Source organism: Vidua chalybeata, chromosome 3, assembly GCF_026979565.1.
Source record: "Vidua chalybeata isolate OUT-0048 chromosome 3, bVidCha1 merged haplotype, whole genome shotgun sequence".
Lineage (NCBI taxonomy): Eukaryota > Metazoa > Chordata > Aves > Passeriformes > Viduidae > Vidua > Vidua chalybeata.
In genome coordinates, this window is record NC_071532.1 from 112,398,803 (window position 1) to 112,425,465 (window position 26,663).

General features: G+C 49.7%; 1 protein-coding gene across 1 annotated transcript in view; it reads left to right on the top strand.

The window, feature by feature from the left end:
- The first annotated feature begins 2,671 nt into the window (after positions 1-2,671).
- Positions 2,672-26,663, top strand: part of EPHX2 (epoxide hydrolase 2) — a 54,678-nt gene continuing 30,686 nt past the window's right edge. Inside the window, exons 1-8 of the mRNA XM_053937419.1 lie at positions 2,672-2,785; positions 5,399-5,483; positions 10,127-10,277; positions 13,613-13,803; positions 15,202-15,324; positions 16,480-16,596; positions 18,308-18,403; positions 22,149-22,227. Of these exons, the coding sequence (XP_053793394.1) occupies positions 2,685-2,785; positions 5,399-5,483; positions 10,127-10,277; positions 13,613-13,803; positions 15,202-15,324; positions 16,480-16,596; positions 18,308-18,403; positions 22,149-22,227 (943 nt within the window). The 5' untranslated portion in view covers positions 2,672-2,684. The remainder of the gene's footprint in view (positions 2,786-5,398; positions 5,484-10,126; positions 10,278-13,612; positions 13,804-15,201; positions 15,325-16,479; positions 16,597-18,307; positions 18,404-22,148; positions 22,228-26,663) is intronic.

The following is a 26,663-nucleotide window of genomic DNA, read 5'->3' on the forward strand; positions in this document are numbered from 1 at the left end:
AACAGGGGCGTGGCTTCTCCAGCATTGTGGTCTATGGGAGGGGCGTGGCTTCACAACAGGGGCGTGGCTTCTCCAGCATTGTGGTCTATGGGAGGGGGCGTGGCTTCACAACAGGGGCGTGGCTTCTCCAGCATTGTGGTCTATGGGAGGGGCGTGGCCTCGCCCAAAGCCGCGCCTCAGGGCAGGGGGCGTGGCCTGGGCGGTGCCGAATCCCAAAAAACCCCAAAAATCCCATTTTGGACCCAAAGAATCCCATTTTGACCCAAAAAAATCCGAATTTGACCCCAAAAAATCCCATTTTGTCCCAAAAAATCCCATTTTGACCCCAAAAAGTCCCATTATGACCCCAAAAAATCCCAGTTTAACCCAAAAAAAATCCCACTTTGACCCCCAAAAAAATCCTATTTTGACCCCAAAAAAATCCCAGTTTAACCCAAAAAATCCCATTTTGACCCCCAAAAGTCCCATTTTGACCCCAAAAAATCAAATTTTGACCCCCCAAAAAAATCCTTTCGGGATGCCAAAAATTCCAGTTTTGATATCAAAAAAAATCCCACAGGGACCTCAAAAAAATCCAAATTTTGACCCCCCAAAAATCCCAATTTTGACTCCAAAAAATCCAATTTTGACCCCAAAAAATCCCATTTTGGTCTCAAAAAACCCCATTTTGACCCCAAAAAAATCTCAATTTTGACCCCAAAAAATCCGAATTTGACCCCAAAAAAATCCCATTTCGACCCAAAAAATCCCATTTTGGTCCCCAAAAATTCCCATTTTGGACCCAAAGAATCCCATTTTGACCCAAAAAAATCCGAATTTGACCCCAAAAAATCCCATTTTGACCCCAAAAAAATCCCATTTTGACCCCCAAAAAATCCCATTTTGACCCCAAAAAATCCCAGTTTAACCCAAAAAAAATCCCATTTTGACACGAAAAGAATCCCATTTTAGCCACAAAAAATTCCATTTCGAGCCCAAAAAATCCCAATTTTGGTCCCAAAAACATCCCATTTTGACCCAAAAAAATCCCAATTTTGACCCCAAAAAATCCGAATTTGACCCCCCAAAATCCCATTTTGACCCCCAAAAAAATCCTATTTTGACCCCAAAAAAATCCCAGTTTAACCCAAAAAATCCCATTTTGACCCCCAAAAGTCCCATTTTGACCCCAAAAAATCAAATTTTGACCCCCCAAAAAAATCCTTTCGGGATGCCAAAAATTCCAATTTTGATATCAAAAAAAATCCCACAGGGACCTCAAAAAAATCCAAATTTTGACCCCCCAAAAATCCCAAATTTGACCCCAAAAATCCCATCGGGACCCCTGAGGGGGCGTGGCTTCGCTGAGGGGCGTGGCTTCACCGTGGGGGCGTGGCCTCGCCCAACGCGGCTCCTCAGGGCAGGGGGCGTGGCCTGGGCGGTGCCGAATCCCCGCTTGACCCCAAAAAATCCCATTTTGACCCCAAAAAATCCCATTTTGACCCCAAAAAATCCCAATTTTGACCCCAAAAATCCCGATTTGACCCCAAAAAATCCAATTTTGACCCAAAAAATCCCACTTGGACCCCAAAAATTCCTTTTGGGATCCCCAAAAATCCCAATTTTGACCCTAAAAATGCCACAGGGACCCCAAAAAATAAAATTTTGCCCCCGCAAAAATCCCAATTTAACCCCAAAATGCCCAAATTTGACCCCAAAAATCCCATTGGGACCCCTGAGGGGGCGTGGCTTCGCTGAGGGGCGTGGCTTCGACGATCGCAGTTTCCCCGCGAGGGGCGTGGCTTCGCCGCGGGGGCGTGGCCTCGCCCAGCGCGGCTCCTCAGGGCAGGGGGCGTGGCCTGGGCGGTGCCGAATCCCCGCTTGACCCCAAAAAATCCAATTTTGACCCAAAAAATCCCACTTGGACCCCAAAAATTCCTTTTGGGATCCCCAAACATCCCAATTTTGACCCCAAAAAATCCAATTTTGACCCTAAAAATGCCACAGGGACCCCAAAAAATAAAATTTTGACCCCGCAAAAATCCCAATTTAACCCCAAAATGCCCAAATTTGACCCCAAAAATCCCATTGGGACCCCTGAGGGGGCGTGGCTTCGACGACCGCTGTTTCCCCGCGAGGGGCGTGGCTTCACCGCGGGGGCGTGGCCTCGCCCAGCGCCGCTCCTCAGGGCAGGGGGCGTGGCCTGGGCGGTGCCGAATCCCCGCTTGACCCCAAAAAATCCCATTTTGACCCCAAAAAATCCCAATTTTGACCCAAAAAATCCCGATTTGACCCCAAAAAATCCAATTTTGACCCAAAAAATCCCACTTGGACCCCAAAAATTCCTTTTGGGATCCCCAAAAATCCCAATTTTGACCCCAAAAAATCCAATGTTGACCCCAAAAAATCCAATTTTGACCCTAAAAATGCCACAGGGACGCCAAAAAATAAAATGTTGACCCCGCAAAAATCCCAATTTAACCCCAAAATGCCCAAATTTGACCCCAAAAATCCCATTGGGACCCCTGAGGGGGCGTGGCTTCGCTGAGGGGCGTGGCTTCGACGACCGCTGTTTCCCCGCGAGGGGCGTGGCTTCACCGCGGGGGCGTGGCCTCGCCCAGCGCCGCTCCTCAGGGCAGGGGGCGTGGCCTAAACTGTGCCAAAGGTCGGGGCCGCGGGTTCGAGTCCCGGCTCCGGCGGCGGCCATGGCGCGGCGCGTCGTGCTCTTCGACCTCGGCGGGGTTCTGCTGGCGCCGGGCCTGCAGCACTTCCTGAGCGCCTGCGAGCGAGACTGGGCCTTGCCCAGGTAGGCCCGGCTCGGTTCGGCTCGGTTCGGCTCGGTTTAGGCTCGGTTCGGTTCGGTTTAGGCTCGGTTTGGTAAAGCCGCGCTCGGCCCGGCCGATGGCGCCCGCCCGCGTCTCAATGAGAGGCGGCGCCGCACGACAAAACAAGGAATCAACGCGAGAATTTTGTGGTTGGCGGCGGCGCCCGCGCGGGGTTGGAGTTTGGGAAGTTTGGGGTTTTTTGGGGGATTTTTGGGGTTTGGGGTTTGGGGGTTTTGGGGTTTTGGGTTTTTTTGGGATTTGGGGTTTGGGGTTTTGGGGTTTGGGGTTTTTGGGGGATTTTTGGGGTTTGGGGTTTGGGGTTTGGGGTTTTTGGGGTTTTGGGTTTTTTTGGGATTTGGGGTTTGGGGTTTTGGGGTTTGGGGTTTTTGGGGGACATTTGGGGTTTGGGGTTTGGGGGTTTTGGGGGGTTTTGGGGTTTTTGGGGTTTTTTTGGGATTTGGGGTTTTGGGGTTTTGGGGTTTTTGGGGTTTGGGATTTTTGGGGTTTTGGGGTTTTTGGGATTTGGGGTTGGGATTTGGGGATTTTGGGGTTTTTGGGGTTTTGGGGTTTTGGGGTTTTGGGGGGGGGGTTGGGTTTGGGGTTTTTGGGGTTTGGGGTTTTGGGGTTTTTGAGGATTTTTGGGGTTTGGGGTTTTGGGGTTTTTGGGGGGTTTAGGATTTGGGACTTTTGGGGTTTGGGATTTTTGGGTTTTGGGCTTTGGGAGTTTGGGGGTTTTTGGGTGTTTGGGATTTGGGGGTTGAGGTTTGGGGTTTTGGGGTTTTTGGGGTTTGGGATTTTTGGGGTTTGGGGTTTTTGGGGTTTTGGGGATTTTGGGGTGTTTGGGATTTGGGATTTTTTGGGGGTTTGGGGTTTTGGGTTTTTTTGGGATTTGGGGTTTGGGATTTTGGGGTTTTTGGGGTGTTTGGGATTTGGGGTTTTTGGGGTTCTTGGGGTTTTTTGGGATTTGGGATTTGGGGTTTTGGGGTTTGGGCTTTGGGCTTTTGGGGTTTTTGGGGGTTGGGATTTGGGTTTTTGGGATTTGGGATTTTTGGGGTTTGGGGTTTTGGGGTTTTTGGGATTTGGGATTTTTGGGGTTTGGGGTTTGGGATTTTTGGGGTTTGGGATTTGGGGTTTTGGGGTTTTTGGGATTTGGGGTTTGGGATGTGGGGTTTGAGATTTTGGGGGTTTGGGGTTTGGGATTTTTGGGGTTTGGAGTTTGGTGTTTTTGGGGTTTTTTTGGGATTTGGGGATTTGGGGTTTTTGGGGTTTTGGGGATTTGGGGTTTTTTGGGATTTGGGGATTTGGGGTTTTTGGGGTTTTGGGGTTTTTGGGGGTTGGGATTTGGGGTTTTGGGGTTTGGGATTTGGGGTTTGGGATTTTTTGGGCTTGGAATTTGGAATTTTGGGGGTTTGGGGATTTTTGGGATTTGGGTTTTGGAGTTTTTGTAACTTGGCGTTCGAGGTTTGGGATTTGGGTTTTGGGGGTTTGGGGATGTTTGGGGTTGGGGATTTGGGTTTTGGGATTTGGGGTTTGGGGTTTGGGATTTTTGGGATTTGGGGTTTGGGGTTTGGGATTTTTGGGATTTTGGGGGTTTGGGGTTTGGGATTTTTGGGATTTTGGGGGTCTGGGGTTTGGGATTTTTGGGATTTGGGGTTTGAGGTTTGGGATTTTTGGGAATTTTGGGGTTTGGGATTTTTGGGATTTGGGGTTTGGGGTTTGGGATTTTTGGGAATTTTGGGGTTTGGGATTTTTGGGATTTGGGGTTTGGGATTTTTGGGATTTGGTGTTTGGGGTTTGGTCTTTGGGGTCGGGGGGATTTTTGGAGTTTGCAGTTTGGGGTTTCAGGTTCGGGATTGAGATTTGGGATTTGGGGTTTTGGATTTGGGATCTTGGATCTGGCATTTGGGATTTGGGATTTTTGGGATTTGGGGTTTTTTGGGTTTTGGGGTTTGGGGTTTTTGGGATTTGGGGTTTGGAATTGGGATTTGGGATGTGATATTTGGGGTATTTTTGGGATTTGGGATTTTTGGGGTTTGTTTTTGTTTTGGGATTGGGGATTTTTGGGATTGGGGATTTTTGGGATTGGGGATTTTTGGGATTTAGTTTTTTGGGGGATTTGGGATTTGGGTTTCTTTTGGGATTTGGGGATTTTTGGGATGTGGGATTTTTGGATTTGAGATTTTTTGGGATTTGGGATTTTTTTTGAGATTTGGAGTTTGGGGTTTTTTGGATTTGAGATTTTTGGGATTTGGTTTTTTCTGGGATTTGAGATTTTTGGGATTTGGGGATTTTTGGGATTTGGGGATTTTTGGGATGTAGGATTTTTGGATTTGAGATTTTTGGGATTTGGGGATTTTTGGGATTTTTGGGGTTTGTTTTTTTTGGGATTGGGGATTTTTGGGATTTGGGGATTTTTGGGATTGGGGATTTTTGGGATTGTGGATTTTTGGGATTTGGTTTTTTTGGGGGATTTGGGATTTGGGTTTTTTTGGGGATTTGGGGATTTTTTGGGGTTTTGGGGATTTTTTGGGATTGGGGATTTTGTGGGATTTTTTGGGGGGATTCTGATGGGCTCTGCCTTGGGCCTTTCCCAGGGGTTTCTTCGAGGCCCTGCTGGATTCCGGCGGATCCCAGAGCCTGAACTCGCGGGCGCTGCGGGGCCACATCGGCCTCAGCCAGGTGGGACCCGGGATCCACCCCGGGATCCGGGATCCACTCGTTTGGGGTCTGGGGCTGGGGGGTTTGGGATCCACTCTGGGATCTGGGATCCGCCCCGGGGCTCGAGATCTGCTCCGGGGTTTGGGATCCACCCCATGATTTGGGATCCACCCCATGATTTGGGATCCACTCGTTTGGGATCTGGGGCTGGGGGGTTTGGGGTGGAACCCAGGTTTCCCGGGATTTGGGATCCACCCTGGGATCTGGGATCCGCCCCGGGGTTCGGGATCTGCTCCGGGGTTTGGGATCCACCCCGGGGTCCGGGATCCACCCCATGATTTGGGATCCACTCGTTTGGGATCTGGGGCTGGGGGGTTGGGGTGGAACCCAGGTTTCCCGGGATTTGGGATCCACTCCAAGATCTGGGATCCACCCCGGGATCCGGGACCCACCCCAGGGTTTGGGATCATCTCCGGGATCAGGGACCTGCCCTGGGATCTGGGATCCACTCCGGGGTCCGGGATCCACCCCGGGGTTCGGCATCCACTCTGGCATTTGGGATCCGCTCCGGGGTTTGGGATCCGCCCCAGGATCTGGGATCCACCCCGGGGTTAGAGATCCACTCAGGGGTTTGGGAGCCACCCCGTGATTTGGGATCCACCCATGGACCTGGGATGGACTCTGGGATCTGGGATCCACTCGGCGGTTTGGGACACGCCCCAAGATTCGGGATCCACTCCGGGGTTTGGGATCCACTCCCGGATTCGGGGTTGACCCCGGGCTTTAGGATCCACTCTGGCAGACTGATTCTTGGGATCCACTCCTCTTTTTTTTTTTTTTGGGGGGGGGGGGGGGGGGGGGGGGATCCACTCCAGGATTTAGGATCCGCCCCAGGATTTGGGATTGATCCCAGGATTCCTGGGGTTTGGGATCCACTCCTGGGTTTGGAGGCGATCTCACAGATTTGGCAATGATCCCAGGATCCCTGGGATTTGGGATCCACTCCAGGGTTTTAGATCCACACTGGGATTTGGGATTGATCCCAGGATTCCCGGGATTTGGGATCCACTCCAGGGTTTTAGATCCACTCCGGGATTTGGGATTGATCCCAGGATTCCCGGGATTTGGGATCCACTCCAGGGTTTTAGATCCACACTGGGATTTGCGATCCACTCCTGGGTTTGGGGTTGATCCCAGGGGTTTGGGGTCGAACCCAGGATTCCTGGATTTCGGGATCCACTCCAGGGTTTTGGATCCACTCTGGGATTTGGGATTGACCCCAGGATTCCCGGGATTTGGGATCCACTCTGGGGTTTGGGATCCACTCCAGGGGTTTGGGGTTGACCCCAGAATTCCTGGGCTTTGGGATCCACTCTGGGATTTGGGATCCACCCCGGGAGTTGGGATGGATCCCACAATCCCCATGATTCGGGATCCACACCGGGATTTGGGTCTGACCCCAGGATCCCCGGGATTTGGGATCCACTCCAGGATTTAGGATCCACTCTGGGATTTGGGATCGATCCCAGGATTCCTGGGTTCGGGATCCACTCTGGGATTTGGGATCCACCCCGGGAGTTGGGATTGATCCCACGATCCCCATGATTCTGATCCACTCCTGGATCTGGGATTGACCCCAGGATCCCCGGGATTTGGGATCCACTCCGGGATTCGGGGTTGACCCCGGGATCTCCATGATCTGGGATCCACTCGCGAGGTCGGGATCCACTCCGGGATTCGGGGTTGACCCCGGGATTCCCAGGATTTGGGATCCACTCCAGGATTTGGGATCCACTCCGGGATTTGGGGCCAACCCCAGAATTCCCCAGATTTGGGATCTACCCTGGGATCCTTGGGGATCCGGGATCCACTCCTGGAGCTGGGATCCACCCCAGGATTTGGGATCGACCGTGGCCGTTCGGGATCCACCCCAGAGATCCGGGATCGACTTTCCCAAGTGGGAATTTCCCAAAATTTTGGGATTTCTCCAACCGGGATTTTTCCCCAAATTTTGGGGCTTTTCCAAGTGGGAATTTCCCAAATTTTGGGATTTTTCCCACCGGGATTTTTCCCCAAATTTTGGGACTTTTCCAGTTGGGAATTTCTCAAATTTTGGGATTTTTCCAACCGGGATTTGTTCTGGAATTTCGGTTCTTTCCCAGTTGGAAATTTCCCAAATTTTAGGACTTTTTCAAGGAGAATTTTCCTGGAATTTTGGGGCTTTTCCGAATGGGATTTTTCCCAGATTTTGGGAATGTTCCAACTGAGATTTCTCTGGAATTTTGGGGCTTTTCCAAGTGGGAATTCCCTGGAATTTTGGCATTTCACCGGAATTTTGGGGCTTTTCCACCGGAATTTTCTGGGATTTTGGGACTTTTCCAAGCGGCAATTTCCCAGAATTTTGGGAATTTCCTGGAATTTTGGGATTTTTCCAATTGGGGATTTCCTGGAATTTTTTGGGATTTTTCCAAGTGGGAATATTTCCCAAATTTTTTTGATTTTTCCATTCAGGAATTTCCCAAATTTCGGGATTTTTCCAAGTTGGAATTTTCTGGAATTTTGGGATTTTTCCAAGTGGAAATTTCCCAAATTTTGGGATTTTTCCAAGTGGGAATTTCCTGGAATTTTGGGGCTTTTCCAGCTGAGATTTCTCTGGAATTTTGGGACTTTTCCAATGAGGATTTCCCCAAATTTTGGGACTTTTCCATCCGGGAATTTTTCCCAGATTTTTTTTCCAAGTAGGAATTTCCCAGAATTTTGGGGTTTCTCCAATTGGGAATTTTCTGGAATTTTGGGATTTTTCCGACCGGGAATTTTTCCCAAATTTTGGGACTTTTCCAACGGGGAATTTCCTGGAATTTTGGGACTTTTCCAAGCTGGAATTTCCCAGAATTTTGGGACTTTTCCAAGTGGGAATTTCCCAGAATTTTTGGATTTTTCGAACTGGGAATTTCCTGGAATTTTGGGGACTTTTCCATTCAGGAATTTCCCAAATTTTGGGGATTTTTCCAAGTGGGAATTTCCTGGAATTTTGAGATTTCTCCAGAACTTTTGGACTTTTCCAATGAGAATATCCCAAATTTTGGGACTTTTCCATCTGGGAATTTTTCCCGAATTTTGGGGCTTTTCCAAGTGGGAATTCCCTGGAATTTTGGGATTTCTCCAGCTGGAATGTTCTGGAATTTTGGACCTTTTCCAACCAGGAATTTCCCAAAATTTTGAGGCTTTTCCAAGTGGGAATTTCCCAGAATTTTGGGATTTTTCTACTCAGGAATTTCCCAAATTTTGGGAATTTTCCAACCAGGAATTTCCTGGAATTTTTGGGATTTTTCCAAGTGGGAATATTTCCCAAATTTTTGGATTTTTCCATTCAGGAATTTCCCAAATTTGGGGGCTTTCCCAACCGGGAATTTCCTGGACTTTTGGGACTTTTCCAACCGGGAACTTGCCGGAATTTTGGGAATTCCCCGTAATTTTGGGAATTTCCCGGAATTTTGGGATTTCCCGCCCGGAATTCCGTGCTTTTCCCGTTTCTCCCGTCCCCAGCTGCTGTCGGAGCTGGATTTTGGGATTTTTCCAATCAGGAATTTCCCAAATTGTGGGACTTTTCCACCTGGGAATTTTTCCCAAATTTTGGGATTTTCCAGCTGGGAATTTTCTGGAATTTTGGGATTTTTCCAACTGGGAATTTCCCCAAATTTTGTGTCTTTTCCAAGTGGGAATTTCCCAGATTTTGGGTCTTTTCCAAGCTGGAATTTCCTGGAATTTTGGGATTTTTCCAACTGGGAATTTCCCCAAATTTTGGGACTTTTCCAAGCGGGAATTCCCCGGTATTTTGGGAATTTCCTGGAATTTTGGGACTTCCCCAGTCTGGAATTTCCCAAATTTTGGGGCTTTTCTAAGTGGGAATTTCTCAGATTTTGGGTCTTTTCCAAGCTGGAATTTCCTGGAAATTTTTGGGCCTTTTCCAAGTGGCGTTTTCCCAGATTTTGGGACTTTTCCAACCGGGAATTTTTCCCAAATTTTGTGTCTTTTCCAAGTGGGAATTTCCCAGATTTTGGGGCTTTTCCAACCGGGAATTTCCCGAAATTTTGGGGCTTTCCCAAGTGGGAATTTCCTGGAATTTTGGGACTTTTCCAATCAGGAATTTTCTGGAATTTTGGGACTTTTCCAATCAGGATTTTTCCAGATTTTGGGTCTTTTCCAAGCGAGAACTTGCCAGAATTTTGTGGATTTCTTGGAATTTTGGGAATTTCCCAGAATTTTGGGATTTCCCGCCCGGAATTCCGTGCTTTTCCCGTTTCTCCCCGTCCCCAGCTGCTGTCGGAGCTGGATTTTGGGATTTTTCCGATCAGGAATTTCCCAAATTGTGGGACTTTTCCACCTGGGAATTTTTCCCGAATTTTGGGATTTTCCAGCTGGGAATTTTCTGGAATTTTGGGATTTTTCCAACTGGGAATTTTTCCCAAATTTTGGGTCTTTTCCAAGTGGGAATTCCCCAGATTTTGGGACTTTTCCAACCGGGGATTTCCTCAAATTTTGGGTCTTTTCCAACCGGGAACTTGCCGGAATTTTGTGGATTTCTTGGAATTTTGGGAATTCCCCGGAATTTTGGGATTTCCCGCCCGGAATTCCGTGCTTTTCCCGTTTCTCCCCGTCCCCAGCTGCTGGCGGAGCTGGAGGAGCGCTGCCGCTCCGCGTTGGGCGCCGCCGTTCCCGAGGGATTTTCGGCGTCGCGGCCGTTCCGGGAGCTGCGGGCGCGCGCCCGCCTGGACGGGCGGATGCTGAGGGCGGCCGCCACCCTCCGGAGCCACGGTGGGAATTCCGGGAATTCCGGGAATTCCGGGAATGCTGGGAATGGAATGTTGGGAATGGTGGGAATGGAATGTTGGGAATGGTGGGAATGGAATTTTGGGAATGTTGAGTTCATAATGTTGGGAATGGTGGGAATGGTGGGAATGGAATGATGGGAATATTTGGTTTGGAACTTTGGGAATGTTGGGTTGGAATGGAGGGAATGGAATGTTGGGAATGTTGGGAATGGTGGGGATGAAATGTTGGGAATGTTGGGAATGGAATGTTGGGAATGGAATGTTGGGTTTGGAATGGTGGAAATGTTGGGAACGGCAGACTTGTAATGTTGGGTTTGGATTGGTGGGAATGTTTGGAATGTTGGGAATGTTGGGTTTGGAATGTTGGGAATGGTGGGTTTGGAATGTTGGGAATGTTGGGAATGTTGGGAATGTTGTGTTTGGATTGTTGGGAACATTGGGTTTGGAATGTTGGGAATGTTGGGATGGAAAATCCCAGATTTTTGGGATGGTTGGATTGGTAGGAATTGGATTGTTGGGTTTGGAATGTTGGGAATGTTGGGAATGCTGGATCTGGAACGTTGGGAATGTTGCGATGGAGGGAATGGAATTTTGGGAACATTGTGTTTCGGAATATGGCGAATGTTGGGAACGGGTGGATTCGGAATGTTGGGAATGTTGGGATTGGTGGGTTGGGAATGGTGGGGATGGAGTGGATGGAATGTTGGGAATGTTGGGAATGGAATGTTGGGAATGTTGGGACTGGTGGGAATATTTGGTTTGGAAGGTTGGGATTGGTGGGAATGCTGGGAACGTTGGGAACGTTGGGAACGTTGGTTTTGGAATGTTGGGAATGGTGGGAATGGAACGTTGGGAATGTTGAGATGGAGTCAATGAAATGTTGGGAATGTTGTATTTGGAATATTGGGAATGTCGGGAATGTCGGGAATGTCGGGTTTGGTGGGAACGGTGGGTTTGGAATGTTGGGAATGGAATGTTGGGAATGTTGCGTTTGGAATGGTGGAAATGCTGGGTTTGGAATGTTGGGAATGTTGGGAATGGTGGGCTCGGAATGTTGAGTTTGGATTGGTGGGAATGTTGGGAATGGTGGGTTGGGAATGTTTGGTCCAGAATGTTGGGATTGTTGGGTTCAGAATGTTGGGAATGTTGGGTTGGTGGGAATGGTGGGAATGTTGGGAGTGTTGGGAATGTTGGGAATGGTGGGAATGGAATGTTGGGAATGGTGGGTTCAGAACGTTGGGATTGGTAGGAATGGAATGTTGGGAATGTTGGGCTTGGAATGTTAGGAATGTTGGGAATGGAACGTTGGGAATGTTGGAAATGGAACGTTGGGAATGGTGGGTTTGGAATGTTGGGAATGTTGGGTTGGGAACGTTGGGAATGTTGAGATGGAGGGATTGGAATGTTGGGAATGTTGGAATTGGAAGGGTGAGAATGTTGGGAATGGAATGTTGGGAATGGTGGGAATGGTGGGAATATTGAGATGGAGAGAATGGAACGTTGGGAATGTTCGGTTTGGAATGTTGGGAATGTTGAGGTTGAGAGATTGGAATGTTGGGAATGTTGGGTTGGGAATGTTGGGAATATTTGGTTGGGAACTTTGGGAATATTGGGTTGGAATGGTGGGAATGGAATGTTGGGTTTTGGAATGTTGGGAATGTTGGGAATGGAATTTTGGGAATGTTGAGTTCATAATGTTGGGAATGGTTGGGATTGTTGGGATTGGTGGGTTGGGAATGGTGGGAATGGAATGGACGGAATGTCGGGAATGTCGGGAATGTTGGGAACGTTGTGTTTGGAAGGGTGGGAATGTTGGGTTTGGAACGTTGGGAATGTTGGGTTTCGGAATATGGCGAATGTTGGGAATGGTGGATTCAGAATGTTGGGAATGTTGGGATTGTTGGGAATGGTGGGGATGGAGTGGATGGAATGGTGGGAATGTTGGGAATGGAATGTTGGGAATGTTGGGACTGGTGGGAATATTTGGTTTGGAAGGTTGGGAATGGTGGGAATGCTGGGAATGTTGGGAACGTTGGGAACGTTGGGAACGTTGGTTTCAGAATGTTGGGAATGGTGGGAATGGAACGTTGGGAATGTTGAGATGGAGTCAATGGAAGGTTGGGAATGTTGTATTGGGAATATTGGGAATGTCGGGAATGTTGGGTTTGGGATGTCGGGAATGTTGGGAATGTTGGGTTTGGAATGGTGGGAATGGACGGTGAGAATGGAACGTTGGGAATGTTTCATTTGGAATGTTGGGAATGTTGGGTTTGGGATGTTGGGAATGTTGGGAATGGAACTTTGGGAATGTTGGGTTCAGAACGTTGGGAATGTTGGGTTTGGAATGTTGAGAATGTTGGGATTGGAATGGTGGGATTGTTGGGATTGGTGGGTTCAGAATGCTGGGAATGTTGGGAATGGTGGGTTTGGAACGTTGGGAACGTTGGGTTTGGAATGTTGGGAATGGTGGGTTCGGAACGTTGGGATTGGTAGGAATTGGATTGTTGGGTTTGGAATGTTGGGAATGTTGGGAATGGAATGTTGGGAATGTTTGGTTTGGTGGGAACGGTGGGTTTGGAATGTCAGGAATGTTGGGAATGTTTGGTTTGGAGGGTTGGGAATGTTGGGTTTGGAATGTTGGGAATGGCGGGAATGGTCGGTGATAATGGAACTTTGGGAATGTTGGGTTTGGAATGTTGGGAATGCTGGGTCAGAAATGGTGGGAATGGGAATGGAATGTTGGGAATGATGGGAACGGTTGGGATTGGAATGTTGGGAATGTTGGGAATGTTGGGTTCGGAATGTTGGGAACATTGGGAATGTGGGAATGGAACTTTTGGAATGGAATGTTGGGAACGTCGGGAATGTCGGGACGGTGCCAAGGGCCCGTTGGGAATGTCGGGATGGGGCACGGGAGCGGCCACGGGGACGGGTGGGGCCACCACGGGGTCCTGGTGGATCCCACCACGAGATCCCGGTGGATCCCACCACGAGATCCTGGTGGATCCCACCAGGAGATCCCGGTGGATCCCACCAGGAGATCCTGGCCATTCCCACAAAGGAGATCCTGGTGGATCCCACCACGAGATCCTGGCCATTCCCACCAGGAGATCCTGGCCATTCCCATGAGGAGATCCTGGCCATTCCCACGAGGAGATCCTGGCCATTCCCACCAGGAGATCCTGGCCATTCCCACCAGGAGATCCTGGCCATTCCCACCACGAGATCCCGGTGGATCCCACCGTGAGATCCCAGCCATTCCCACCATTGGATCCCGGTGGATCCCGGCAGTGGATCCCGGTGAATTGCTCTCCCCAGGGTTCCTCACCGGGGTCCTCACCAACGCCTGGCTGGACGACACCCCCGGCAGGTCGGCCACGGCCGAGCTCCAGGAGCGGCTCCGGCGCCGCTTCCACCTGGTGCTGGAATCCTGCCGGATCGGCATGGCCAAGCCCGATCCCGGGATCTACTCCTACGCCCTGGAGGCGCTGCGGGCCCAGCCCCACGAGGTGCCGCCAGCACCCCAAAAATCCGGGATTTCCCATCCCATAATTCCTGGATATTCCCGGGAATTTGAACCCTTGGGAGATGCCACCAAACCCCAAAATTTGGGATTTTCCACCCCCTAAATTTTGGAAATTCCCAGGAATTTGAACCCTTGGGAGATGCCACCACCAAATCCCAAAATCTGGGATTTTCCATCCCCCAAATCCCGGGAAATTCCAGGAATTTGAAGCATTGGGAGATGCCACCACCATCCCAAAATCTGGGATTTTCCATCCTTTAAATCCTTGGAAATTCCCGGGAATTTGAACCCTTGGGAGATGCCACCACCAAATCCCAAAATCTGGGATTTTCCATCCCATAATTCCTGGATTTTCCCGGGAATTTGAAGCCTTGGGAGATGCCACCACCAAATCCCAAAATCTGGGATTTTCCATCCCATAATTCCAGGAAATTCCCGGGAATTTGAACCCTTGGGAGACGCCAGCAGCATCCCAAAAATCTGGGATTTTCCATCCCATAATTCCAGGATATTCCCGGGAATTTGAACCCTTGGGAGATGCCACCAAACCCCAAAATTTGGGATTTTCCACCCCCTAAATTTTGGAAATTCCCGGGAATTTGAAGCCTTGGGAGATGCCACCACCATCCCAAAATCTGGGATTTTCCATCCCATAATTCTTGGATATTCCCAAGGATTTGAACCCTTGGGAGATGCCAGCAGCATCCCAAAAATCTGGGATTTTCCATCCCATAATTCTTTGATATTCCCGGGAATTTGAACCCTTGGGAGATGCCACCACCAAATCCCAAAATCTGGGATTTTCCATCCTTTAAATCCTTGGAAATTCCCGGGAATTTGAAGCCTTGGGAGATGCCACCAAATCCCAAAATCTGGGATTTTCCATCCTTTAAATCCTTAGAAATTCCCAGAATTTGAACCCTTGGGAGATGCCACCACCAAATCCCAAAAATCTGGGTTTTTCCATCCCATAATTCCTGGATTATCCCGGGAATTTGAACCCTTGGGAGATGCCACCACCAAATCCCAAAAATCTGGGTTTTTCCATCCCATAATTCCTGGATTATCCCGGGAATTTGAACCCTTGGGAGATGCCACCACCAAATCCCAAAATCTGGGATTTTCCATCCCATAATTCCTGGATTTTCCCGGGAATTTGAACCCTTGGGAGATGCCACCACCAAATCCCAAAATCTGGGATTTTCCATCCCCCAAATCCTGGGAAATTCCCGGGAATTGGAACCCTTGGGAGACGCCACCACCAAATCCCAAAGTCTGGGATTTTCCATCCCATAATTCCTGGATATTCCCGGGAATTTGAACCCTTGGGAGACGCCACCACCATCCCCAATCCCGGGATTTTCCCGGTTTTTTTTCCCAGGTGATTTTCCTGGATTCCCTGGAGCAGAACCTGGGCCCGGCGCGGGCGCTGGGCGTGGCCACGATCCTGGTGCGCGACGTGGGATCCGCCCTCAGGGATCTGCAGGAGATCGCCGGGATCCAGGCAAGGGGGGGGGGGATCCCCGCCCCGGGAATTCTGGGAGATCCCGGCGGGATCGACCGGGGGTGGGAATGGCCGGGATCTGCTGGGAATCCTGGCAGGATCTCCTGGGATCTGGGAATGGCTGGGATCTGCTGGGATCTGGAAAGGGTTGGGATCTGCTGGGAATCCAGCCGGGATCTTCTGCCATCTGGGATTGGCTGGGATCATCTGGGAATCCTGGTGGGATCGACTGGGAGCTGGGAATGGCTGGGATCCTCTGGGAATCCAATCGGGATCTTCTGGGAACAACTGGGATTTCCTGGGATCTGGGAAGGGTTGGGATCTGCTGGGATTCCAGGCTGGGACCTTCTGGGATCTGGGAATGGCCGGGAGCCTCTGGGAATCCAGGTGGGATCTTCTGGGATCTGGGAAAGGGTTGGGATCCGCTGGGAATCCAGCTGGGATCTCCTGGGATCTGGGGAAGGGTTGGGATCTTCTGGTAATCCAGCCGGGATCTGCTGGGTTCTGCGAATGGCTGGGATCATCTGGGAATCCTGGCGGGATCTCCTGGGATCTGGAAAGGGTTGGGATCTGCTGGAGACCCAGCCGGGATTTCCTGGGATCTGGGAATGGCCGGGATCCTCTGGGAATCCATCCCGGGATCTCCTGGGACCTGGGAACGGCTGGGATATTGTGGGATCTGGAAATTGTTGGGATCCACTGTGATTCCAGGCCAGGATCTCCTGGGATCTGGGAAGGGTTGGGATCTCCTGGGAATCCAGGCTGGGATCTACTGGGAATGGCTGGGGATCCGGGCTGGGATCTACTCTGGCTGGGTGGGGATCCAGGCTGGGATCCTCTGGGATCTGGGAATGGCCGGGATCCTCTGGGAATCCATCCCGGGATCTCCTGGGATCTGTGGATGGCTGGGATCTCCTGGGAATCCAGGCTGGGATCTCCTGGGACCTGGGAACGGCCGGGATCCTCTGAGAGCGGGCGGGCGGGATCCCAGCTGGGATCTCCGGCGGATCCGGGCCGGGATCCGGCCGAGGAGCTGCGTCTGCAGCCGCGATCCCGCCGGGGCGGGAATTCCGCGCTCCTGGGCTGCAGCGCGGGGGATCGGGGTGGGGGGATCGGGTGGATCCCCGGGGCTGATCCCTCCCCCCCCCCGCGCAGCTGCTGGGCCGGCGGCGGCGGCGGCAGCAGGAGGAGGAGGAGGAGGAGGAGGAGGAGGAGGCGGCGCCGGCCGAGGTCGCGCCCGACGACGTCGCCCACGGACACGTCGCCATCCGCGTACGGACGGGATCCAGCGCTGGGATCCGGGGATGGGATCCGGGGATGGGATCCGGGGATGGGAATTGCGTAGGAACTTCTGGGAATCCGGGCTGGGATCCACTGGGGATCCAGCGCTGGGATCCGGGGCTGGGATCCGGGGCTGGGATCCGGGGATGGGATCCGGGGCTGGGATCCGGGGATGGGATCCGGGGATGGGATCCGGGGATGGGATCCGGGGATGGGATCTGGGGCTGGGATCCGGGGATGGGAGGGGCTGGGATCCAGGGCTGGGATCTAGGGCTGGGATCCGGGGCTGGGATCCGGGGCTGGGAATTGCGCAGGATCTTCTGGGAATCTGGGCTGGGATCCGTGACAGGATCCAGTGGGAACCTGGGCTGGGAATCCGGGTGGGATCTTCTGGGAATCCAGGTCGGGATCGATTGAGAACCCACCCTGGGATCGCCTGGGAATGGCTGGGAATCCAGGCTGGGATCTGCTGGGAATCCAGGCTGGCATGTTCAGGGAATCCGGGCCGGGATCTGCTGGGAATCCAGGCCAGGATCTTCTGGGGATCCAGGCTGGGATCGACTGCGAGTATCCGGGAATCTGGGTGGGATCTCCTGGGAATCCAGACAGGGATCTTCTGGGAATCTGGGCGGGATCGACTGAGAACCTGGCCTGGGATCTGCTGGGAATGGCTGGGAATCCGGGCTGGGATCTTCTGGGAATCCGGGCTGGGATCCACCGGGGATCCGCGACGGGATCCAGGGCTGGGATCAGCTGGAGATCTGGAATTCCAGGTTCTGGAGTTCCAGACCAGGAAAGCTCCGGAATTCCAGAATTCCAGGTTCCACAATTCCAGGCTGGGAAAAGCTCCAGAATTCCAGATTCCAGAATTCCAGGTGCTGGAATTCCAGACCGAGAAATCTCCGGAATTCCAGATTCCAGAATTCCAGATTCTGGAATTCCAGGTTCTGGAATTCCAGACCAGGAAAGCTCTAGAATTCCAGATTCCAGAATTCCAGGTTCCGGAATTCCAGGCTGGGAAAAGCTCCAGAACTCCAGGTTCTGGAATTCCAGGTTCTGGAAAGCTCCAGAATTCCCGGTTCCAGATTTCCAGATTCCAGAATTCCAGGCTGGGAAAAGCTCCGGAATTGCAGATTCCGGAATTCCAGGTTCCGGAAAGCTCCAGAATTCTGGGTTCTGGAATTCCAGATTCCGGAATTCCAGGTTCCGGAATTCCAGGCCGGGAAAAGCTCCGGAATTCCAGATTCCGGAATTCCAGGTTCCGGAATTCCAGGCCGGGAAAAGCTCCGGAATTCCAGGTTCCGGAATTCCAGGTTCCGGAATTCCAGGGTGGGAAAAGCTCCGGAATTCCAGGTTCCAGAATTCCAGATTCCGGAATTCCAGATTCCGGAATTCCAGGTTCCGGAATTCCAGGGTGGGAAAAGCTCCGGAATTCCAGATTCCGGAATTCCAGGTTCCGGAATTCCAGGCTGGGAAAAGCTCTGGAATTCCAGGTTCCGGAATTCCAGGTTCTGGAATTCCAGGCTGGGAAAAACCTCCAGAATTCCAGGTTCCGGAATTCCAGGGTGGGAAAAGCTCCGGAATTCCAGATTCCGGAATTCCAGGTTCCGGAATTCCAGGCCGGGAAAAGCTCCGGAATTCCGGGCCCCTGGGGGGTCCCCGCCCGTTCCCGTTTTTCCCGGCTCATTCCGGTGTTTTCCAGCCGGGCGTGCGGCTGCACTTTGCCGAGCTGGGCCGGGGCCCGGCGCTCTGCCTGTGCCACGGATTCCCGGAATCCTGGCTCGCCTGGCGCTTCCAGGTGAGGCCGCAATTCCCAAAAAAACCTTCCCCACAGTTCCCAAGAATTCCCAAAATTCCCAAATTCCCAAAAGCCTAAATTCCCTAAATCCCAAAGTTCCAAATTCCCAAATTCCCCAAATCCCCAAAATCCCTAAACCCCAAATTCCCAAATTCCCCAAATCCCCAAAATCCCTAAATCCAAAAGTCCCAAATTCCCAAGCCCTGAAATCCCCAAAATTCCGAAATTCCCAACATTCCCAAATCCCTGAAATCCCCAAATTGCCTAACCCCAGAATTCCCAAAATCCCCGAAATCCCAAAATTCCCAAATCCCAAAGTCCCCAAAATTCCCAAACCACCAAATCCAAAAATTCCCCAAATTCCAATTTCCCCAAAATCCCAAAGTCCCAAAATCCCCAAAGTTCTCAAATCCCCAAAATTCCCAAAATCCCTAAATCCCCAAAATCCCCAAATTGTCGAACCCCAGAATTTCCAAGATCCCCAAAATCCCAAAATTCCCAAATCCCCAAATCCCCAAAATCCCTAAATCCAAAAGTCCCAAATTCCCAAGCCCTGAAATCCCCAAAATTCCGAAATTCCCAACATTCCCAAATCCCTGAAATCCCCAAATTGCCTAACCCCAGAATTCCCAAAATCCCCGAAATCCCAAAATTCCCAAATCCCAAAGTCCCCAAAATTCCCAAACCACCAAATCCAAAAATTCCCCAAATTCCAATTTCCCCAAAATCCCAAAGTCCCAAAATCCCCAAAGTTCTCAAATCCCCAAAATTCCCAAAATCCCCAAATCCCCAAAATCTCGAAATCACAAAATTCCCAAAATCCCCAAATCCCCAAAATCCCCAAATTGCCGAACCCCAGAATTCCCAAAATCCCCGAAATCCCAAAATTCCCAAATCCCCAAATCCCCAAATTACCAAAATCCCCAAATCCCCAAAATTCCCAAAAGTCCCAAACCACCAAATCCAAAAATTCCCCAAATCCCTCAAAGTTCCAAAATCCCAAAGTCCCCAAAATCCCCAAATCCCCAAAATCCAAGAATTTCCAAAATCCCAAAAATCCCTGAAATCCCCAAATTGCCAAACCCCAGAACTCCAAATATCCCCAAAATCCCAAAATCCCAAAATTCCCAAATCCCCAAATCCCAAAGTCCCAAAATTCCCAAATCCCCAAACTCCAAATTTCCAAAAATCCCCAAAATCCTCAAAATTCCCAAATCCCAAAATTCCTAAAATCCCCAAGTTCCCCAATCCCAAAAATCCAAAAATCCCACATTCTCAAATCCCAAATCCCAAAATCCCCAAAATCCCAAAATTCCCAAATCCAAAAATCCCCAAAAATCTCAAAAATCCCAAATCCCCAAAAATCTCCAAATCTCAAAATTTCCAAAATCCGCAAATCCCTAAATCCACAAATTCCTTAAAATTCCCAAAAATCCACAAAATCCCAAATCCCAAAGTCCCAAAATCCCCAAATCCCAGAAATCCAAATTTCCAAAAATCCCCAAAATCCTCAAACTTCCCAAATCCCAAAATTCCTAAAATCCCCAAATTCCCCAATCCCAAAAATCCCACATTCTCAAATCCCAAATCCCCAAAATCCCAAAATCCCCAAAATCCCCAAATTCCCAAATCCAAAAATCCCCAAAAATCTCAAAAATCCCAAATCCCCCAAAATCCCCGAATCTCCCAAATTTCCAAAATCCGCAAATCCCTAAATCCACAAATTCCTTAAAATTCCCAAAAATCCCCAAAATCCCAAATCCCCAAAATTCCCCAATCCCAGAAATCCAAAAATCCCAATTTCTCAAATCCCCAAAATCCCAGAATCCCCAAATCCCAAAATTCCAAAAATTCCCAAAATCCCCAAAATGCCTAAAATTCCCAAATCCCTAAATTCCAAAAATCCCAAATCCCCCAAATCCTCAAAGTCCCCAAATCCCAAATTCCCAAGATCTCGAAATCCCAAAGTCCCCAAAATTTCCAAAATCCCCAAATCCCAAATTTCCTAAAATCCCAAATTCCCAACATCCTCAAAATCCCAAAATCCCTTTCCCATCCCAGAATTCCCAAAACCCAAAAATCCCGATCCCAAAATCCCGGAATCCCGGGAATTCCCAATCCCATCCCAGAATCTCAATCCCGATCCCAGAATTCCAGGAACTCCCGATCCCATCCCCAAAATCCCGATCTTATCCCAGAACTCCCAAAATCCAAAAAATCCCGATCCTATCCCAAATCCCGGGAATTCCCCATCCCATCCCATCCCCTAATCCCAGGCCCAAAATCCTGGAATTCCGGAAATTCCCGATCCCATCCCCAAAATCCCATCCCGGAATTCTTGGAATTCTTGTGATTCCAGGAATTCCCGATCACCAAAATCCCTTTCCCATCAGTGAATTCCCATAATCCCAGAATTCCCCATCCCATCCCCAAATCCCATCCCCAAAATCCTGGAATTCCGGCAATTCCCGATCCCATCCCAAATCCTGATCCCAAAATCCCGGAATCCTGGGAATTCCCAACCACATCCCCAAATCCCTTTCCCATCCCAGAATTCCCAAAATCCAAAAATCCCGATCCCATCCCAAAATCCCGATCCCATCCCGGAATTCCGTGAATTCCCGTTCCCACCCTGTTACCGTTCCCGTTACCATCCTGGAATCCCGGGAATTCCCGTTCCCATCCCAAATCCCGACCCCAAAATCCCGGGAATTCCCGTTCCCATCCCAAATCCCCATCCTGATCCCGGATTCCTGGGAATTCCCGATCCCATCTCCAAATCCCATTCTCAAAATCCCAGGAATTCCCGATCCCCAAAATCCCGTTCCAATCCCGGAATCCCGGGAATTCCTGGTCCCATCTCCAAATCTCATCCCAAAATCCCGGAGATCCCGGGAATTCCCGATCCCATCGCCAAATCCCGACCCCAAAATCCCGGAGATCCTGGGAATTCCCGATCCCATCCCTGAATCCCATCCCAGAATTGTTGGAATCCCGGGAATTCCTGATCCCAAAATCCCGATCCCAAGATCCCGGAATTCGGGGAACTCCCGATCCCATCCCCAAATGCCGATCCCACCCTGGAATTTTGGGAATTCCTGATATCATTCCCTAAATCCCAATCCCAAAATCCTGGGAATTCCCGATCCCATCCCCAAAATCCCATCCCCAAAATCTCGGAATCCCGGCAATGCCCGATCCCATCCCAAATCCCCATCCCGATCCCGGATTCCTGGGAATTCCCGATCCCATCCCCAAATCCCAATCCCAAAATCCTGTGAATTCCCGATCCCATCCCCGAATCCCATCCCAAAATCCCGGGAATTCCCGATCCCATCCCCGAATCCCATCCCAAAATCCCGGGAATTCCCGATCCCATCCCCGAATCCCATCCCAAAATCCCGGGAATTCCCGATCCCATCCCGCAATCCCGATCAATTCCCGATCCCATCCCCGAATCCCGACCCCAAAATCCCGGGAATTCCCGATCCCATCCCCGAATCCCGACCCCAAAATCCCGGGAATTGCCCAAATCCCATCCCGGAATCCCGGGAATTCCCGATCCCATCCCTGAATCCCATCCCGCAATCCCGATCAATTCCCGATGCCATCCCCGAATCCCGACCCCAAAATCCCGGGAATTCCCAATCCCATCCCCGAATCCCGACCCCAGAATCCCGGGAATTGCCCAAATCCCATCCCGGAATTCCGGGAATTCCCGCTGTCGTTCCCGTTCCCGGTGCAGCTGCCGGCGCTGGCCGGGGCCGGGTTCCGCGTCATCGCCCTCGACATGAAAGGGTTCGGAGACTCCTCGGCACCGCCCGGTGAGAGACGGAGACGGGAATTCCGGGAATTCCGGGAATGCCGGGAATTGTGGGAATTGCAGGATGGGAAATCTGGGAATTCTGGGACTTGGGAAATCTGGGAATTCGATGAATTCTGGGAATTGTGGGGAGGGATCGGGATTTTGAGTCCTCGGCACCGCCCGGTGAGAGACGGGAACGACGAGAACAACGGGAATTGCGGGAATTCTGGGATGGGAATTCTGGGAATTCTGGGAATTGTGGGAATTCTAGGATGGGAAATCTGGGAATTGTGGGATGGGAATTCCGGGAATTCTGGGATCGGGACTCTGAGAATTCCGGGATGAGATCAAAGGGTTCGGAGACTCCTCGGCACCGCCCGGTGAGAGACGGGAACAAGATCGGGAATTCCGGGAATTCCAGGAATTGCGGGAATTGCGGGAATTGCGGGAATTGCGGGAATTGCGGGGTGGGAAATCTGGGAATTCTGGGACTTGGGAAATCTGGGAATTCTATGAATTCTGGGAATTGTGGGGAGGGATTGGGATTTTGAGTCCTCGGCACCGCCCGGTGAGAGACGGGAACGACGAGAACAACGGGAATTGCGGGAATTGCGGGAATTGTGGGGTGGGAATTCTGGGAATTGTGGGAATTCTAGGATGGGAAATCTGGGAATTGTGGGATGGGAATTCCGGGAATTCTGGGATCGAGATTCTGAGAATTCCGGGATGAGGCGAAAGGGTTCGGGGAGTCCTCGGCACCGCCCGGTGAGAGACGGGAACAGCGGGAATTCCGGGAATTGTGGGAATTGTGGGAATTGTGGGAATTCTAGGATGGGAAATCAGGGAGTTGCGGGAATTGCGGGATGGGAAATCCGGGAATTCTGGGATCGGGATTCTGAGAATTCCGGGATGAGGTGAAAGGGTTCGGGGAGTCCTCGGCACCGCCCGGAGAGAGACGGGAACGACATCGGGAATGCCGGGAATTGCGGGAATTCTGGGAATTGCGGGAATTCTGGGAATTGTGGGATGGGAATTCTGGGATTGGGATTCTGAGAATTCCGGGATGAGGTGAAAGGGTTCGGGGAGTCCTCGGCACCGCCCGGTGAGTGAGAGACAGGAACGACGGGAACAACGGGAATTCCGGGAATTGCGGGAATTGCGGGATGGGAATTCTGGGGATTCTGGGAATTCTGGGATCGGGATTGGGATTCGGGGAATTCTGGGATGAGATCAAAGGGTTCAGGGAGTCCTCAGCACCACCCAGTGAGAGACGGGAACAGCGGGAATTCTGGGAATTGTGGGAATTGTGGGAATTGTGGGAATTCCGGGATGGGAATTTGGGGAAGGGATGAGAAATTCTGGGATGGGGTCGGGATTTTGGGATGGGGTCGGGAATTCTGGGAATTCCGGGGTGGGAACAGGATTTGGAGATGGGGTTGGGATTTTGGGATGGGAACTCTGGGATTTTGGGAATTCTGGGATAGGATTGGGATTTTGGGAATTCCGGGATGGGAATTCTGGGATTTCAGGAATTCCGGGATGGGGTCAAGATTTTGGGAATTCCGGGATGGGATCGGGAATTCTGGGATGGGATTGGGAATTCCGAGAATTCTGGAAATTCCGGGAATTCTGGGAATTGCAGGATGGGGAATTGTGGGATGGGAACGGGAATTCCGGGATGGGAATTTTGGGATGGGATGAGGATTTCGGGAAAACCGGGATGGGAGAGGGATTTTGGGATGAAATCAGAATTCCGGGATGGGATTGGGAATTCCGGCATGGGGTCGGGAATTCTGGGATGGGATTGGGGAATTTCGGGATGGGAATTCTGGGATAGAATTGGGATTTTGGGAATTCCGGGATGGGAACGGGATTTTGGAGATGGGACTGGGAATTCTGGGATGGGATTGGGATTTTGGGATGGGATCGGGAATTCCAGGAATTCTGGGATGGGGTCGGGATTTTGGGAATTCTGGGATGGGATTTTGGGATGGGAATCCTGGGATGGGGTCGGGATTTTGGGAATTCCGGGATGGGGTTGGGAATTCCAGGATGGAATTGGGAATTTTGGGATGGGAATTCTGGGATGGGATTGGGATTTTAGGAATTCTGGGATGGGGATGGGATTTTGGAGATGGGATTGGGAATTCCAGGAATTCTGGGATGGGAATTCTGGGATGGGGTCGGGATTTTGGGAATTCGGGGATGGGAATTCTGGGATGGGAATTCTGGGATGGGATTGGGATTTTGGGAATTCCGGGATGGGAATTCTGGGATGGGATTGGGATTTTGGGAATTCTGGGATGGGGATGGGATTTTGGAGATGGGATTGGGAATTCCAGGAATTCTGGGATGGGAATTTCGGGATGGGATCGGGATTTCGGGAATTCCGGGATGGGAATTCTGGGATGGGAATTCCGGGATGGGATTGGGATTTTGGGATGGGATGGGGAATTCCAGGAATTGTGGGATGGGGATGGGATTTTGGGAATTCTGGGATGGGAATTCCGGGATGGTGTCGGGATTTTGGGAATTTGGGATGGGGTCGGGATTTTGGGAATTCTGGGATGGGATTTTGAGATGGGAATTCCGGGATGGGGTCGGGATTTTGGGAATTTTGGGATTGGAATTCTGGGATGGGGTCGGGATTTTGGGATGGGAATTCTGGGATGGGGACGGGATTTTGGGAATTCTGGGATGGGATTTTGGGATGGGAATTCCGGGATGGGGACGGGATTTTGGGAATTCCAGGATGGGATTGGGAATTTCAGGATGGGAATTCTGGGATGGGATTGGGATTTTGGGAATTCTGGGATGAGAATTCTGGGATGGGATTGGGATTTTGGGAATTCCTGGATGGGATTTTGGGATGGGATTGGGATTTTGGGATGGGATTGGGAATTCCAGGAATTCTGGGATGGGGTCGGGATTTTGGGAATTTTGGGATTGGAATTCTGGGATGGGGTCGGGATTTTGGGAATTCCGGGATAGGATTGGGATTTTGGGAATTCCAGGATGGGGTCGGGATTTTGGGAATTCTGGGATGGGATTGGGGAATTCCAGGTTTGGAGACTCCTCGGTGCTGCCTGGTGAGAGAGGGGAAAAAATAACGGGAAAAAAAAAATTGGGAATCAGAGATGGGGAAAAAATGGGAGGAATGATGGAGAAAGAGAACAGGAAAAATGATGGGAAAAAAAAAACTGGGAAAAAAAATGGGAAAAAAAAACTGGGAAAAAAAACTGGGGAAAAAAAAGGGAAAAAAAAGAACGGGAAAAAAATTAAGTGGGAAAAAAATGGGAAAAAATTTATAGGGGAAAAATAGATGGGAAAAAATTAATGGGGAAATTGGGAAAAAATTAAATGGGAAAAATGGGAAAAAATTAAATGGGAAAAATTGGGAAAAAATGGGAAAAAAATTAAATGGGAAAAAATGGGGGGGGAAATGGGGAAAAAATTAAATGGGGAAAAAATTAATGGGGGGAAAAAAAGGGAAAAAAATAAATGGGAAAAAGTTAAATGGGAAAAAAATGGGAAAAAATTAAATGGGAAAAAATGGGGGGAAATGGGAAAAAATGTAAATGGGAAAAAATAAATGGGAAAAAATTAAATGGGAAAAATGGGAAAAATTTAAAGGGGAAAAAATTAAAGGGGAAAAAATGGGAAAAGAATTAAATGGGAAAATGGGAAAAAATTAAATGGGGAAAAAAATGGGAAAAAAGTAAATGGGAAAAAATGGGAAAAAAATTAAATTGGAAAAAATGGGAAAAAATTAAATGGGAAAAAATGGGGAAAAAAAAAGGGAAAACATTAAATGGGAAAAAATGGGAAAACATTAAATGGGGAAAAAAAATGGGAAAAAATGCGGAAAAAGTTAAATGGGGGAAAAAATGGGAAAAATGAGGAAAAAATTAAATGGGAAAAAAATAAATGGGGAAAATGAATGGGAAAAAGTGGAAAAAATGAATGGAGAAAAATGGAAAAAAATTAAATGGGGAAAAAATGGGAAATAATTAAATGGGAAAAAATGGGGGAAAAATTAATGGGAAAAATGGGAAAAAATTAATGGGAAAAAATGGGAAAAAATTAAATGAGAAAAAAATTAATGGGAAAAATGGGGAAAAAATTAAATGGGAAAAAAATGGGAAAAAATTAAATGGGAAAAAAATGGGAAAAAATTAAATGGGAAAAAATTAAAGGGGAAAAAATGGGAAAAAATGGGAAAAAATAAATGGGAAAAAATGAATGGGAAGAAATTATTGGGGAAATATTAAAGGGGTAAAAATGGGAAAAAATGGGAAAAATGGGAGAAAATTAAATGGGAAAAAGTGGGAAAAAAATTAAATTGGAAAAGATGAATGAGGAGAAAATGGGGAAAAATTAAATGGGAAAAAAATGGGAAAAAAGGTAATTTAGAAAAGATTAGTGGGGAAATATGGGAGAAATTTATTGAGAAAA